At 36.5% G+C, this 18819-nt stretch overlaps 1 protein-coding gene across 5 annotated transcripts in view; it reads left to right on the top strand.

Annotated features, from left to right (window-relative positions):
• The first annotated feature begins 3811 nt into the window (after window positions 1–3811).
• Window positions 3812–18819, top strand: part of LOC139729101 (uncharacterized) — a 110979-nt gene continuing 95971 nt past the window's right edge. For 4 of the 5 annotated variants that reach the window (XM_071640026.1, XM_071640027.1, XM_071640028.1 and 1 more), the window contains exons 1-4: window positions 3818–4139; window positions 13266–13321; window positions 14944–15039; window positions 16202–16391. In XM_071640026.1, coding sequence (XP_071496127.1) covers window positions 4063–4139; window positions 13266–13321; window positions 14944–15039; window positions 16202–16391 — 419 coding nt within the window. In that variant the 5' untranslated portion in view covers window positions 3818–4062. Of the gene's footprint in view, window positions 4140–13265; window positions 13322–14943; window positions 15040–16201; window positions 16392–18819 lie in introns of all 5 variants that reach the window. The other variant, XM_071640025.1, reaches the window with a different exon arrangement.

Here is an 18819-nt window from a genome sequence, read left to right as displayed (position 1 = left end):
TTCAGAATAACGAATCTTCGGAAAAACGAACATCACCGGTGCAAAATATACTGCATATTGCTCTGGAAGACAGCTCAACGTGAAGGTAATGAATTGATATCACTAGAACTTTTGCAGTTTGCTCGTGTACCGATCCATCATGAATTCGGGATATATGAGTATTACAGTTTACAGTCACTGGCGCTCGTGAATACATGTCAGTGATCAATGAAAAGTAATTCATGTTGCAAACATGTAACACGTTTCAGCATGGTAAAATACCTTCCCCTTCATGAATCTATGTCAAAATATATCGATGGGTACCTGTAATGCATGTTCCCTTTCGAAATTGGTCATATTTCCAACGTTAAGTTAGTTTGGAGCATTTTTTGTTATCTATCCTTCAAATAGTGCTTATTTTTGTTGTAGTTAAAATGCTATTACCGTCATTATCATTATCATTATCATCGACTTTGTCATCTAAACACACAAACAAACAAATAATCAAAAATAAATCTCTGGAATGTGGAGACGTGTGTTGGAGAATAAGTGAATGAAAAAAAAAAGATATATATAAAAATGCGCCAAATCCACTTAGTTATCAAAGCATTCAAAAAAAAATGTATGTTGTATAAAATTTAATGTATATTCTTATGCACAGTTTGTTACTGTTCATCGACAACAAAAACATTCCCACAAACAGTTTATTCAGACTTAAGAGGACTCTTATTGTACCGTCAACCCATCAAAGTTAGTGGACTTAAAACAAAGAGAAAAAGAAAATAGACAAATTACAATATTTATCATCTCAAAACGAACATGATAACAGATCCACCCATCCCACCTCCCCCCCCCCAATAAAAAAGAGAGAAAAGAATAAAACCCTAAATTGATAACCCAAATGAATGCAGCTGCGTCAGGCCTTTGTCATGGACATTCTCCATGATCATTATTGGTCAGCTTACACCTTGATATGCAAAACTGTAAAAATTCAAGCCAAGTTGGTGTTTTGTGAGTTCTGTTGATCTTTTGATGACGCAACTGTGGCTTCATTTGTTGTTTTGATTCCTAGAGAGAATTTATTCTGTCATATCGTTTTAATACTTGACGACTGGAGTGTCATCACGAACAGTCATGCACAAAATGTCAGATGCTTGTTAAACGGGTCGCTGGCTGCAAATAATGGGGATATAATCAATATTTCCCTCGCCAGACACCTGTTATAGCACGCAAAGTTTGAAGAGCCAAATTAATTTTACCCAGAGCCTCCTGTCAACTTTTATTCCAAATGATGAAGAGAAGATTTTTGTTTTGTTCTGTGTGTGTGTGGGGGGGGGGGGGGGGGGGGGGAGGAGGAGGTGAGGGTGGAAGGTATAGCACCCTGTTTACTTAATGGTCAGTATGAATTTGTCTTTGGTCACTGACATAGTCCGGAATAACTACTGACTATACTATATCCTTTTGCCCAGTCATGTCGGAGAACTTTATCATTGATACTATAGGATGATTAGAGAGTCTTCTCGTGGCGTCTTAAACACAATGAGTGAAACAGATTTTCCTTCCTTTTCCCCTTTGAAAAACATATTTTTATCATCTTTTTGTTTTTGCTCAGCTTTACAATACTGACGGCAACAAAACTGAATGTATCAGACATTTAACAGCTCACCTGTGTTTCATGGGAATTATAAATAACGACATTGTGACGCAAGTAGTATAAAAGTGATACCTGGTAGTAAGAAGATATTTTTGTTATTTGATTTATATTTATTTCAACACAGCTCTCAGCTTTAAAGCTGCTTTTCAGCGAGGCCGGGCACAAGAATTTACAAAACCGAATCAAGACCAAACAATAACAGGTTCAAGAATAAAAAAACAACAACAAATAGGCCTAAGGCTGATTGAACACAACATAAAAGACATACAAATGAGCAAAATCAATAATTAGAACGTAATTTGATATCGACAAAAATGAGTGAGAATGGCATAAAGAACATTTTGATGAGAGCAGAAAATAAACAAATTTGTGAGGATGTACAAATTGATATGAGTAAATGAAACAAAATTCTTTGTTAACCTTCTGCTTTAACTGTTTTGGAGCTGATAATTTACCCATTCAACCATGTCTACAATATTGTTAGTACAATGTTGATAGCCCTTGCGTAGTGGTAAAGATGAGGGGGGTTAAAAATGCAATGATCATATTAATCATAAAAGCCTTTAAAGTTTTCCTGAACTTTCTGCAGAGATTTTGTACGTGTTTATTCATATTAGAATAGTATTGCTATATGGTGGTGCAATACTCATTTAGGTTTTGACTGGGCAAAGAAAAGCCCCACCCAACCAACTTGAAGTGCTGAATGTAAATATGAAGCGTTTCTCCACTTGTTTTTTCAAGGACACACGGTTAATGATCAAAAACAAAAGGATAAATATTGATTGCACAAGTAAATAAATAAGTGATCGCATCGTGGGTCAATTGGTATATTTTTTTTTGTTGGCTTTTTACTTTTGCTGCTTTTTATTATCGATATACGATGAGATCACATTGACCAATCAGAGATGAGAAATGAGATATGATGTCTTTTCTCGTCTCTGATTGGTGAATATCTCACTAGACACGTGCTAAAGCTGCCTCTATACTCTCTCTTTCTCTTTCCCTCTCGTTCCAGTTCTCCTACGTGACAAGTGTGATTAATCATGCACGGGTCAATAAGGAACAAGGGGGAGGAGCTTGGAGGGAGAGACATGCAAGTCAGTTGAACTTTTACCCAATCACAAGAAGACCTTTTAGAAAGTTTGATATGCAGTCAGATGCATTTTCTAAAATTCTTTTTCCTCTTCGAACACAATGCATGATCTCGGCAGTTGATTTAACAATGTAGGCCTACCAACAAAATAAGTATGTTACATATTTTTATTCATTTTAAATAACATAACTTAAATAATAACTTATTTATGTATACCTTGAATGTATAACTTGGATGATAATCATATAACTTAATTATATAATTTGAATTATCTCTTTATAAAAAGGTGTTAATTTGTTGTTCTCTATGTACAGAACAGAAGTATAAACAATGGGGGAAAAACTTTCCAATTTCAGGAAAAGAGAACATTTTTTTTTTTTTGGCGTCGCTTCTACAGACACATAATTTTCTTTTCATCTCATGGCTGTTTTATAATTTCTTTTGTTTTACTTGAACTAGCTTTGGGTGTTCGTGTATATGTATTTCTTTTCTGTATAACATATTGTCGTAATTGTACATCTATCAAATTGTTGTATATAGGTGTTTTCTTATCTTGGAAAATGAAAAAAAAAATAACAGATTGACAATTAATTTATATGAAAAATCTTGTAGCAATGTAGAGATATCATTGTTGATGTGTTTAGACCGTGGAGATTTTTGCGAGCTGGGGTAATTCTCCACATCGTGGGTTGAGCAGTCGGAACAATCATAAAATGCAAAGGAAGAAGAAATATCCACGAGTTTGTTTAAGGTTTTCCCCAATCTCCCTCGATACCCATTGACGAAATACCAGTAATCAAGACATTTGTAAGACCTTGTAAGCTCCCGTTAGGTTAACAAGCCAAATCAACATAATTACCTAGTTACCGATAAGGGTCTAACTCGTCGACAAACTCTACTACCGGTATTTGAACACTATTTTTTCCTCACCCCTCCACAAAACCAAAGTCTCTGAGTACTCATCTAAAGTAAACTTTATTTAGTGCCCCCCTCCATCTCTCCCTCCCTCTCTCTCCCGTAAAGTCACTTCGCGCTTCAAGTGGCATATAGCGAGGGGGTAGGTGCATGCTTATAAAAAGAGCAGGGTGGCTTCGGAAATCGTTTATGCCGCTCTCTGACTCTGATTTCAGAGAGAGCGCGCCAAGTCTCCCAGTGTTTCCCTTCTTGCTCCTGTGGTGGGGATCCCGAAGTTCTGAGCGACAGGTGTCTGTTGGAAGTCTTTGACTTTGGGACGGCATCCCAAAGAGACTTGTCTCCTCACCACCCCTGGGCCTTTCTCCGAGGCGTCCGGGAAACGGAGGACGTTGGCAAAGTCAGGAAACCAAAAAACCAAAACATGGGTCGTGCAATTTTCTCTCTGCTACTCCTGGCGTTAATCGCGGCCGGCGACGCTCACGTTGAGTATCGAAGTCGGTAAGTTAAAGTCCCGATGAGTCCTTGATAATAATCAATTCTTATTTGATTTGATTTGATTTTCACGTAATTATGCTATATTATTAACATGTTCTTTTTCTCAATCCAGCTTTTGAAAATTACAAACTTTATGGTAATAAAGTTGATCTAGTTTTGAGGTAGTGGTCCTAAGCAGGCCGAAACTTTTGAGTCACCAGATGTTTATCTCTCTGTAACACACTGCATGTCAATGTTAACATGTCGGTAAATTTAGGAAGACTTTGATTTATTTACAGAGATCTCTTACCTTAATTGACTATCTTAAAATTTGATGTCGTCAATAACCTGCTATCTATTATTAACTTATGCGTCAACATTTTACTTCTATGATGTGTCATACCAAAGTTAAGAGGTATCGTCGAGAATTATTATTATATGCAGAATTCTCAAAAAAAAATGTGGAGGAAAAGATTGTAAAGGGATGACTTTGACGCATGACGTATGCATGATGCGCCTAAAATAAAAGAGTTTCATGGCAATATGAGTTAACTCCATTCTTGAAATTTGAGATATTTGCGATTAAACCTTTTGAAAATATCAGAAAAATATAATCATAATTCAAAGTATAGTTTTTGTTATGCCAAAAGTGAAACACCATTGGAAAGGTTTTATTTTGCTCTATCAGATGGAGAAAGCGTTTTGCTATTAATCTCTTAAATTCGTATGTATATACGTATCTGCATATATCTTTATATATCAATAATATATATATTATATGTATATATATATATAATATATATATATGTATATATATGTATATATATATATACATATATATATACATACATACATGTGTGTGTGTGTCTGTGTGTGTGTGTCTGTGTGTGTGTGCGTGTGTTTACGTTAGACTTGAAGATTTCAAGGCTTTTTTTATTCTGGAAAAGTTACGAGTAGTATGTTTTGGATGGAGTAAATGTTTTGCCCTTTAGTTTGATAAAATCTTTACAAATATAAATTTATTGCACTCACATATTTGAAAAAAAAAATGAAGAAAGTAAAGAAAGATTAATGAGTTTTTCCTGATTAGAAATCAATTCTGTTTTGTCACTAGTGTTTAGTCACATATATACCTCCTTAAAGAATACAAAAAACTAAAGAAAGAAAGAGATACCTACGAGATGTGTAAGGACAATTGGTATATTTCAGTATCTCTATCGGTCAATGCTGCGATCGATTTCTAGTCATCTTTATAGCAAAGTTATTTTCGGGGGAAAATTGACGTGTCCACTACTCGAACATTTGATTGGAAAGTCTTGGACATGCAAAGCTTTATCGTTACATCAAACGAGTTAACAGACTGAGACATAACTCTATACTGCCCACCTGCAACTGCTTTTTTTTCAAGGGTTTGGCGTTTGAACAAACTGTAAATCTTAGAAAAAATCACTCAACAACATTATGTCAACAATCTCAGACCGTTCTGTAAATTTCAGTCCTGTGTTTGGTTGATGGAAAGGTAAAGTTTACAGCATTCGATTATTTGCCCATCTCTACGGAATGGTAAAACAGAATACAAAGCCACCACTCTTTCAAAGACTACTGCTGCACGCGAAACAATGACATTTGCATGGAGTAAAATGTCCTTTTGTAAACACCTTACATATTTTTTCTTTTTCGTGTACATGTAGGGACCTATTCATTTTTATATAATCTGTATTTGTTATATAACCTTTTATACCTTTGTATGTTATTGGTGGATTCCTTTGGAAAATCACTGGGTTTTTTTCCCTCTCCCTCTGGTTTTTCTTTTCAGTGAAAGGGGCACTCATCAATGTGAATGGAAAATACATAACGAATTTTTTATGAATTCTGTCTTTAACATCAACAGAATCTTTTTTTATCTTTTTACCCAAAATATGTAACTGTAACTTAAATGATTTTTTTTTTACTATCTTGTTTCATTGACAGGTAATGTGTTTATGACTCGTGGGCATAAATGCTTGACAAAGCACGTGGTATCAGATATTCCTGACCCCAGGCCTCTAAACAGGGTACAACTTACAACACTTTATCATCAAAAGTTTCGAATTAATTATGGGGCTGTGAAATTTTAACAAATGTGCCTAACCTGCAATGCCACAACATCTTCAAATTGGCTTTAATGAATAAAAATAAATATCAAATGAAGACAATGTTACAGGTGTCGTCCAAATTGAAACACAAACTACAAGACGGTTACATAACGTGTAGGATTTTAATTTTATTTTTATTTAACAAAGCGTTTTTCACAAATGACTGACACATTTGTTAGAAACTACATATCAAAATTAGAAAAGATAGTGATGTCCTTATCGCACATCTTCCTTTTTTGACATAAAATAGATTTAGTATAAAAAAGTATAATCGACATGATCATGTTAATTTTTTTTCCACAATGTTAGTAACTATACTGTTCGGTGTAATGTTTGTTTTAGCATTGTTATCTATCTGTATACTTATACTAAGTAACTTTTTTTTCTCTCTTCTTGTGTTTTGGATTTGGTTTAACTTGATTATTTTTGTGTTTTTTAAGCTGAATTCTCTTCATTGTATGATTTTCTGTGTTTTTATTTTGTTTATCATTTTCACGGCCTTGCTGAAAAACCAGCTTATACCTGATTGCAAGCTGTTTTACCGTGGTTAAACAAAATAAACCCAACTCAAAACTCAACTTATCTTTTCGTCATCTAAACTATTGACATCTTGTCATAACTTAAACAACATTACCTTTTCTGGAGGGAAAGGGACTGCACTTTCTGCTAACAGTTTTTGTGTGCTAAGTAAAGCGAAAGATGTAAAACAATTTCTAATTACATCCGATTTTGACGAAGTTCTGTCAAACTGTTCGTCCGATTTTGCTTTGTTACAGTCAAATTTAAAAGTGGAGTGAAGTTGCACTTCAAATACATGAAAACTAGGATATTTTAAAGATGTCCCTAGAGCATTTCAGGAGAAAACAAATTGTCTTTGGTTTTGTTCATTGCGACGTTGTGAGGGTAACGCGACGATGGGCAGATGGGTCCAGTGGCGTATCTAGGGGGGGGGCAAGGGGGGCACGTGCCCCGGGCGCCACTCCCCGGGGGCGCCAAAAACGAAAAAACGGGGGAAAAAAAGAAGAAAAGAAAAAGAAGAAGAAGAAGAAAGAAGAAGAAGAAGAAGAAGAAGAAGAAGAAGAAGAAGAAGAAGAAACCTCGCCCGGACGGGGGGGGGGGGGGGGGGGGGAGTGGACAAAATGACAATGTTTATTGTGTTCACACAAGAATTCCAAGTTTTGTAAGCTGATATACAAAAATTTTCGGCTCGCTCGCTGAGCTCGCTCGCCAAAATCTATATATAAATATATATATATTTAAAAAATGATCAGAACAAAACGTGATGATGACACGGACAAAATGACAATGTATATTGTGTTCACACATGTCATTTTATATTTAGCAGGAAAAATATTAAACGGAGCAGCGACTACAATTTCTTTCATTCTGAAGCGGGGGGGGGGGGGGGGGGGGCGCAAAAAAACCCCAAATCAAACAAGATAAGAACAAAATGTAATGATGACGCGGAAATATACAAATTTCGGCTCACTCCGTCGAACTAATTTAGAGTACTTTTTTCAAGTCCGCAGTTTGTTGGTATAAATCGTTATCTATAAGGCCGTCACTATATCTTGATTTGAAGAAATGACAAGAATTCCATGTTTTTTAAGGTGAAATACAAATTTTTTTCGGCTCGCTCGCTGCGCTCGCTCGCCATAATTTATCAAAAAAAGTTAAGAACAAAACGTGATGACGACGCAGAAATATACAAATTTCGGCTCACTCGCGCGTACTAACTTAGAGTATCTTTTAAGTCCTCTGGTATAAACCGTTATCTATAAGGCCTTCACTATATCTTGATTAGAATTGTAAGATTGAATAACCAAAAATTGACAAGAATTCCATGTTTTGTAGGCTGAAATACAAAAATTTTCGGCTCGCTCGCTGCGCTCGCTCGCCAAAAATTTATGTAAAAGAAAAAGAAGGTAAGAACAAAACGTGATGATGACGCGGACAAAATGACAATGTCTATTGTGTTCACACATGTCATTTTATATTTAGCAGGCAAAATGTTACACAGAGCAGCGGCTGCAATTTCTTTCGTTCTGAAGCGATCGCCGAATGGATCAAAAGAAGACGCCGACGGTTTCGAACGTACGGGGTTGGGGAGGGGGGGGGAAACAAATCAAACAAGATAAGAACAAACCGTAATGATGACGCGGAAATATACAAATTTCAGCTCACTTGCTCGTACTAATTAAGGGTATTTTTTCAAGTCCTCACTTTGTTGGTATAAATCGTTATCTATAAGGCCGTCACTATATCTTGATTAGAATTGTAAGACTTGATAACCAAAAAAATGACAAGAATTCCATTTTTTTGTACGCTGACATACAAAAATTTTCGGCTCGCTCGCTGCGCTTGCTTGCCAAAATTTATCAAGATTTATTATATTTAAATCACCCTCAAAAAACTCCTTTTAAGTGCTTGAAAAAGCATATCATGTGGAGTTTTTTTTTAAAGACCCTACAGGGATGGGGTTGAGGTTGAACACTTTTCAGAAATTGATATAGGGGCGTAATTTTCGCGCTTGCCCCGTGCGCCGTTTTCCCTAGATACGCCACTGGATGGGTCAGTAACGTTTTGATGTCTATGTATGTGTAGATAGTTTGATATTGTAGATGATTAAAGGACAAGTTCACCTTCGTAGACATGTGAGTTGAGTAAATGCAGCAATATTAATAGATCACATCAGTGAGAGTTTGAGGAAAATCGACAATCCGTTCAAAAGTTATGAACTTTTGAAGTTTCTGCTCAGTCAAGGCTGAATGAAAAGGTGTGCTGTTCGTTATTCCGAAGGTTCGTTATTCCGAAGGTTCGTTAATCCGAAACACACAAATTCTCTATACCTAGAGGTCGTTAATCCGAAAATGAAAAAGGGTTTGTTAATCCGAACATTTGTGGCGTATTTCCGAAGGTACATTATTCCGAAGGCTGGTTAATCTGAAAATGAAATAGGGTTCGTTATTCCGAAGGTTCGTTGATCCGAAGTGATATGGAATGCTTAACGAACCTTCGGAATAACGAACTTTGTTTCATTTCGGATTAACGAACCTTCGGAATAACGAACCTTATTTCATTTTCGGATTAATGAACCATCGGAAAAAGAAACCTTATTTCATTTTCGGATTAACGAACCTTCGGAATAAAGAATCTTCGGAAAAATGAACCTTCGGAATGATGAACCTTCGGACTATTAGAACCTTCGGAATTACGAACCTTCGGAATAACGATCTGTAACCAATGAAAAAACTACTATAGCTTGTGATGTCACATGTGTACATCAATATAAAGAAAGAATAGAAAATCAACATATTTCTAGTTTTCTCCCATAAAAAAAGGGACACTCCACTTCGCTCTTTCAGGAGGCGGGGGAATAATATTACCCTTAAAATACGTCAGTAACGAGTCGTAAAAATGTGCCCTTCATTCAAAATGTAAAGTTTTGTGAAATTCTCTTTTTATTTTCCTTATATCGTTGTACGCATGTGACAGTCATCATACACTGTAGTAGTCTTTTCATCCAGCAGTGACTGCGCAGATACTTAAAGAATTCATAACTTTTGAACGGATTGTCCGATTTTCCTCAATCTTTCACTGAGTGTTCTACTGATATTGCTGCATTCTCTCAATCCTTATGTATATGAAGGTGGACCTGTCCTTTAAAGACTAAGTGTCTGAGTTTGCTTTATGAGACAGACTTACATTTGTTTCCTACTTGTCATTTACTAGGGTAGTATAACCTGATGAGCATATAACATGAGTGAATTGATAAAATCAGGCAATAGGAAGAGCGAATCTGTGAAATTGGTTTATGTCTCTTTTAGTTGTGAAGATGTGGATAGGTATGAACCGCTTCCAAGATGAATAGCATAACACGCAATATCACAAATATCTTGTGGCCAAAAGTATATCTCGACAACCAAAACTTTTTCCTCGGATTTGACCAAGATCTGTACAAGATTGATCTCATTGTCGGTCAATATTAATCAAACAAACAACATACGAAGGGATAAAATGTGTATATATACCCTAGCATGATATGCTAAATAAGCCTGTATTTGAGCATATCTCTTTTATCGAGCCAAATCAATTATCCGGACGCCCGCCGGTCCCGACGTGGCCGGATAATCGAGGTCCTACTGTATAATATATTATCTCCACCTCTAGAGTATACTCAGTAGATATTTTCTCTCTTACTCTGTCCTCACCCCTTTCACACACACACGCACACACACACACACACACACACACTCTCTCTCTCTCTCTCTCTCTCTCTCTCTCTTTATCTCTGATTGTCTGTTTGTCTAGTAGGACATGATTATGAAAAACTCCACTTGCCTTTGAGTGACAACCCACGCAATTCTATTCTCTCCCTCGAGAGAGGCAACAAATTAAAAGTCAGAGTGTATTAAGTAGTTGGGCCATCAATAAATATGCACCCTTCAAATTATTTAACTAATAACATCCATTGAGGTTCAGCGCAATTGGTAAATTTTTGTTCTCAAAAGGTGATAACTGGCCACATAATGCCACATGAAATAAATGAAATTTAATGTTCTGAAGGTTTCAATTCGTCTACATTCTCTCCCGTGACCCAACTGATGGCCAAAGTCTTGGGGTTTAAAGTTCAAAGCTCAAATTTTATCTTCATTTCCATCAAATAAACAGAGAAATTTATATACAACATATACGCAGAACGTTGTTGTTTTTTTAATAATTGCAAAAAACGTAAGTTAACAAAATACATGTGATCATGAGTAACAAAGTGAAAAAAACAATTGTATTTTTTTAAACATATACATAATATGCATAGTGCAAATTAAATAAGTATGGGAATGGAAATGGAGGGTTACACTAAAGAGCAAAGCTTGTACGATATGGGACCCTCAGAATTAATGAAACTACAAACATATATAAAACAAAATCAAAGGAATCAATGTCAACTTACATGAGATGAAATTAGGAAGGAAACTAAGAGAAACAATGAAAAAAGAAGAAGAAAAGAAACTGATGTGGTCCGTGGCTACGCGGAGGTATTGTCGACTGTCGTTAGTAACCATGTTTCACCCTAGCCCAACGCACACTCTCATGTAGCCATTCCACGCATTCTTTTCCGTGAGTGTTTTAATGTCAAGGGTATTTGCCTGCAAGTCGTCGCTGAAGTGTCACAAATGATTGAAAAATCACAAATATTACTACAGTCTATGTACACATTTCCAACCCACACGTACTCTGTTGAAGTGTCTAAAAATCTATAAGAGCTGTCCTGTTTAAAACGAATGAATTGTATCACTGCATGCTCAACAAGTAAATATATAAGCTGAGAATTAAGAACCTAGCCCCCTCTCTCCTACACTGGCTTAAACATGGTGGAAAACCATGACCAAATATTTTTTCCTTTTTTTTTGTATTTGTGCAGCATTTTGCCAAACTTTATGCTGATGACACATTGACTTGTTTGTTTGTTGTTCGTTGCTTGGTAGCCACTCGTTGTTTTATGAACACATGGTTTATTGTGTTGGCCAGCGGACATCAGTGGACATGGCAGATAATAATTCTTTTGAGCCTGTATTTCTTTTGTGAAAAAAAAATCATGCTTCATTTTTTTCTTTCACTAGACGCGTTTTTTTTTTAACATGGGGAAGAAATTTAAACGTCTTGATAGATGTTTTCCTCTTTTTTTTTTGCACAACGCATCGTAATCAAAGTCTGTGTAGGTTTTCACTCCTATCAACATCAAACGTGTGTTTTAGTGTCTTTGATACCGTTACAGTTGTTTTATTAAACCGTTCCCTACTGAATTCTGAACTCCCCATTGACATAATACACAGGCCACCAGGTCAGCGTAAGGAATGGGTTAAATAAAACCACACTCTATAGAATGTTGTGACTCGACCTCTTTACGAGACATTAATTGTTAAACTACCCATTGCATTACACAGGGGCGGATCCAGGAATTCCATAGGGGGGCAAAGCAGTTTTTATTTCTGGTGCCACTTTTTAAAGTTTAACCAGGGTTTAAACAGCTGACAAGCAAAAAACTTAAGTGCAAATTTTTGCAATTATCCGGTGCTACTACAATCGGCAGGTAGGGAGGGTTTTTTTAAAAAATATTTATATTGCTCATCGTGCAATTTCATGCAAACTTTTCTTTTAAAAAGAAGAGGAAAAATTAAAGGGGGGGGGGGCTCACAACCGGTGCGCCCCTTTTTTTTAATCAAAAAATAAAGAAAACAAAACAAAAGGAAAGAGGGGCGCGCGCCTGGGGCAGCCCCTCCTGGATCCACCACTGTTACCATGGTTACATTACATTGATATGCAACTGGACAAGGCACATGTTGTTTTTTCTGACAACAGTCCACTACCAAGAACACAATTCATTCTAATCTGAAGGAAAGTTTGAAAATTTCGAGAAGATAATTATACCCTCCTCTCCCCGCCAAAAAACAAACAAACAAACAAACATACAAAAACTCTTATTACTTGCAAACGTACCAACAGCTCAGAGGAATTTATTGACCTAAAACAATCATATCGAGTGCACACCCTTAATAACGAACACGGTTATAATGACACTTCGGTTACAACGAAGTAAAATTTAGTATCAGTATTCAGAATCTTTTATCTCTATATCTTTTACTGTTTATTTGTCTTGTTATAACGTAATTTCGATGTAACGAAAGAAAACTGCAGGTCCCGAGGACTTCGATCGTTACCACATGAGTAAACTGTACCTGATAGGCCTATTTTAGTATTTATATTTCTGATAACTATAAGTTGAACATTCTCTTTTAGCCATCCATTAGTTTCCCTTTCCCTGAGAGACAAACTTCGTATTTCATCGAAAAGCTTTCAGCCACTGTCACGGAAACGTTGTACACAAAAGTAAAAGGCAAACAAGGACGATCATTAGCCGATTGCTAAATCCGGGTATTGAATATCAAAGTCTGTTCCCGTTTTCTTTTCCATCATTGATTCGGTTTCGTGTGTTTCTTTCTTGCCTAATTTGCAGGCCACACTATTCCTTCTACACCAACACTGGCGATAGAGTTCCGATTATAAATCAAGGTAAGTAGATCAACATCATTTTGCATAAAGTATTTCATTTTTGACGTGAAAGAGCACGGTGTTATCATTCCATAGCTTTAAGATTACAAGATACACTGAATCACACAATTGCACAGTTGTGATTTGATGTACATTTTTAGAACTGAGTATTCTAACTATTATCCTTTTGAGATTGTATTTGTAGTCACTTGTTAATGATTTGTAATGATAAAAAAGAACATTAAAACGTTAAAAGATTTTAATTCTTGCACTCTCCGTGAAAGACATTCGCTTCATGTTTGACAACAGTAGCCGACAATTGAATGAACCCATTAACATTCTTTGCCATTCGTTCTACGAAACCTTGCTGATGGAGATATTCTTGAGGTATGATTATTTAATCCAGTCTCTTTTGGCCCACGCACATATTACAGGCCTTGCGCCCGTGATCCTTGGTTTCAGATAACGGAGTCGCGTTTCGGGCCGTCTTATCTAGCTATTAACGTGCAAAACAAACGGCAGCAGTGTTTGTCGTATCATTTGTAGCGACAACACTGTCTCGGCCGACGGTTTACCGATGGTTGTCCGGTACTACGCAACCAGAGACCGACCATTCTTCACGTCATCAATGACGTTGTGACAATTTGCGCACACGGAAACGCAATTGCCTTGTGCATTATGAGGTTGTGAAGTTGAGATAAGAAAACGGTATGCAATTATAGCGTATAAAATACAGGCCGATTCGATAACGGAGTGTTTGATTGGGCCAACTGGATTAGTAGGAATTAACACAAATAACATGTAAGCAGGAAGTATGTTTATACAATCATTATATCTCATAAACTTGCTGCTTTATATCTTAATTGAAAGAGGAAAAGACAAAAAAGAGGAACCTTTTTAACATTATGCGTTATACACACTGATCCACAATATTAATTGGCAAGTCTGTACTGTTTGAAAGTGCATGATCAAAAATTATTCAGCGTATATTACAGTTCTTACGAGAATAAAAAAAGGTATGTATTATGCCCGTAGGACATAAGATCAAAGTCTTCTCGTTTACGGCATGCATGTGTGATAGAGGTTTATAGTGCCCCTTCGTCCCTGCAGTATGGTAATCTTATTTACACAACGCAAAAGAATATGAATTTAATATAAGTTCTCCAACCAGCTAATTGATCACTGTTTATCTTGGTTATTATTATTGATTTTATTGTCATCGTTTTCATTATCATTTTCATTTTGATGATAATCATTACTATTACTACTATTTATTTATTCAATTATTATCATTATTATCACTATTATCACTATTAGCATCATCATTACAATAATCATTACATTTATTGTAATCAGCATTTAATATTTTCACGAATGATTAATTGGTTAAACATAATGGGCATTTTGTAGATATTTATGACCTTATCATACATAAGTATCATTGATATTTTTCATTCGTATTATGATAATAATTACCATTACAATGGAGAGCAGTCATCTCAATCTGGGAGGTGAGACTCACCTCCCCGTCTCAATCAATGTTTTATCAATTAGCACGTTGGGTTTGCGACTACCCGCTTGCGTTCATCCTGATCTCTTTTCGAATAATCCCGCTCTCGGTTTTCTGTGATTTTGTCATCCAGCCGGACATCGTCGCGCTGTTCGTGCTGCCATGCCGATCCCACGGCGACCGACGGCGAATCCGACGACCACCGTAGCTCCTGCCACTCAAGTTCCGCGTAAGTCAGTCATGACCTGTGAGCTATATCATTGGTCAGAAATGAATATGATATATATACCTGTATTTCTATCCATCTATCTATCTATCTATCTATCTATCTATCTATCCATATAAATCTATATGTATGTGTGTGTGTATCATATAATATCTTATTATAATTAGGCCTATCTAATATATGATATATGAATTATATTGTAATCATGCATCTATATTATAAATAACACACACACACATATGTATATATATATATACATATATATATATATATATATATATATATATACATATATAGGCCTATAACAGCAAAAGGTTTCTGCTCGGAGTCTAAGAAGACATTGCTTCAAACAGCAAAGCCCTATGCGCGAGAATTCGTTAAAACGTCTTTCACGACGTATATATATATATATATACGTATTATATATATATATATATATATATATATATACATACGTATTATATATATATATATATATATATATATATAAAGTATATAACTATGATTATTTGAACGCATTTTGTGAAAGCATTTCTTTCAGCTCAGTTGATTTTTGATTCAAATTACATGCAAAGCAGGATTAGAAGACCTTTGTCATACTTAAAAGCTTTTGTACCTCGTACCTTACTCCCATTATTTGGTTTGTTTTTTAGTCAGTCCTTGCATATTTCTGTTTGTGCTTGTCTGCCCGGCGTTTCGTATAGCATAATTATTCTCATGTTTTAGTGCTTTAAGTCCAAGATTATATGAGTCTTATATGCTCACTTAGCATTTTATCTTATCATGCTTATAAGAACGTCTTCATTGAAATCTTTCGTTCAGACCTCATTTGTGTTCATAATGGTCTTAGCCTTATTGAATAAAGATTCAGTTAATACATTGGAAGAATACCGAATAAGGGTATATTGCACAGTGAATAATAATACAGATGACAATTCTTAAACCAAAACGCCTTTGAATCTAGCTAAACAAAACAACAACAACAACAATGTGTTGTGCCAAATTTGCCGTTATTTTGAACATTAATCTTTTTTTTTTAATTGTATAGAATACTATGTGAGTGAGATTCTGTACATCCCGTCCTAGATCATTTTTGTGAACTTTGGTCACAGATCGAAAATAATGCTTATTCCTGGACCATTGTGCTCATTTCCCCTACGGACAGCTATCGACGAAAGTGGATACTGCCACACCTGGTCGCAGCAGCACTACCGCACGTTCGACGGGAAGACATACAACTTCCACGGGGCCTGCACCTACACCCTGGTCACCGACTGCGTCGATTACTCCTTCCATGTCTACGTCGAGAACGACCTCGACTGCCAAGATGGCAGACACAACAATACGTGCTACAGGTATGAGAGGAATTTCGAAGATAGAGTATTTCTTCCCGAACCGATGAGTTTATAATAAAAATATCAAAATATAAAATACATATTTGTGTGATATAGATATAAGTTAGTCAGCGATATATCAAACTGATGACACCAGTAGTATAGGTGTACGTATAGCGTCATAAAAATATGATTCATATTTCTATTGTTCTAGAACAAAAGAAATATGAAAAGACAAAAGAATTATGAATTATGAAATATGGATTATGATATGATTTATGATAAAAATATGGATTATGATATGATTTATGATAAAAATATGGATTATGATATGATTTGTGATAAAAAGATGGATTATGATATGAATTATGATAAATCGATGAATTATGATAATAGATATGAATTATGGATATTTGCATAACAATAGAAATAGGAAAGAACAAAAGAATGTATGAAATATGAAAAATGAAAGATGAATATTCATGAGATATGAATTATAGATATGAACGATGAATGATGATTATGAAATATGAATATTTATGGATCGATATGAAATATGGAGAATGAATTATGAAAAATATGCTATTGTTTTAAGAATCAGCGTCATTGTTTCATCATATTCTTTTGTTCTCACATCGAGAGATATTTTCGAAGGCAATGGTCGAAATGGTCATAATGACGATTGCAATCGTATGCATGACATTTGTTTGTTTGATGACGTCACTCCGACAAGTTCGGACCTGTCCTCTGACCAACGCTCGCCCGATCGATAACAAAAGAACTTTAAAAATAAAGAAATACATAAAAATGGGACTCGAGCCCGTGACGAGTTCGGACGTGCCCTCTGACCGCCGCTTGCGCAATCAAAGACAAAAGAACTTATAAAATAAAGAAATACATAAAAATGGGACTCGAGCCCGTAACGAGTTCGGACATGCTCTCTGACCGATCCTTGCACAATCACAGGGTAATGTATACAAAATGGAGAAATACATAATGACAACAGAAATATTAAAAAGTATGACATCATCGCATAACTTTGGAAAGCGACGTACAGTTACTAAGAATAGTTTCGGAATGGGGATATAAAAACTCAGCTCCGAAAAGAACGGAGCATTCGAATACCCTGAAGGAATTGCTACGTGAAAAGCTGTCAACATGTTCTCATACTACGGCAATGCCTACGATACTCGTTCAACGGCAGCACTGCCAGGCATGGATAACGAAGCCAGCAGAGGTGAGCTTCAAATAGACACTATGGCCAACTCCGAACCAGTCGGGATAATGGAACAAGAACAACGTCGCGATCGTGATTTTAGGGGAGATGGCAATACAATCAACGCGTCTGGAAATGGACAAATTGACAAAGACAAGACAGCGTCTGGAACCGACGAGGCAGGTGTCTGGAACACGAGCAAAATGGGTACAAATTGTGATGGCTACGACGTATGCAAATTCCCCATTAACACAACGCCGAAGAAAATCAGATACGTAACGGTCAAAGTCTTCAAGGAAAATGTCTACGTTGATATCCGAGAATTTTTCACATTGGGAGGCAAGCATTTTCCAACCAAAAAAGGCATAACGCTACCGGTCGACGATTTCAAAAAGCTGCAAATGATATCAAAGATCCTGAACGCTGCTATCTACCGTGCACGCTACCAACAGCGCTGAAATTGTCCCGATAGCCGTCAATTAGACCGTCTGATTCAACGTCAACTAAGAGAGATCCATAATGGGAATGCGTCGAAGGAGGTGCAAATGCTTTCAAAGAGTTTGGACACCGCCTTCTACTGTCCGGCAGTGAGCGTTACATACAACACAACGTGTCTGGACTTGACCTTTGATGCGTCGAGACTGTTTCTTTCAAACATCATCAACTTCGTCTAGCCTTATTATGTGAAGGGACTATCCATTATGAAACGTAATCCTTCATTCCTTTGAAGTTTTGCCTATAAATAGGGAAATCACCATCAACTAAGCAGTTTCGAGAGCCAACTCGAGGGATTGTGGTCATGCCGTTGCTCTTATAGCTGAGAACCATGTCTTCTCAAGAGTCACAGTCTCATTCTCAGAGAACCTCTAATTTCATTTCACAGTTAAAGAGTTTGTTGAGTTCAGCGTATAATTCGTTAACTAGCTCGCAAGTACAGACAACCGTCGACAAGGCCGTTGCCGAACTACAAGGCCATCTCCATTCTCCAGCCACTCCAAAGGGCCGAGAAAAGTCATCCTCGGTAAGTGAACGCAATACTAATCATTCGAGAGATGTGGGTTTAGATAATAGTAGGAGCGGGAGTTCCCCGAATGTCCCTGCCAACCAAGATATTCCGGGCCCGTCTCATCACCAAGGCCCTGGCACAAATTACAAAAGAAATCCTCGCGATGCACCGCCACCGCCGGTGAATTACTTTTCTTCGAGCGATGAGGAAATGTTTTCTTCTCCCGA

This window comes from Diadema antillarum, unplaced genomic scaffold (assembly GCF_040938485.1).
Source record: "Diadema antillarum isolate AM-2024a unplaced genomic scaffold, OU_Dant_1.0 seq00000217_RagTag, whole genome shotgun sequence".
Lineage (NCBI taxonomy): Eukaryota > Metazoa > Echinodermata > Echinoidea > Diadematoida > Diadematidae > Diadema > Diadema antillarum.
The sequence above is the reverse complement of the archived record's forward strand: the minus strand, read 5'-3'. Positions and strand labels throughout refer to the sequence as shown.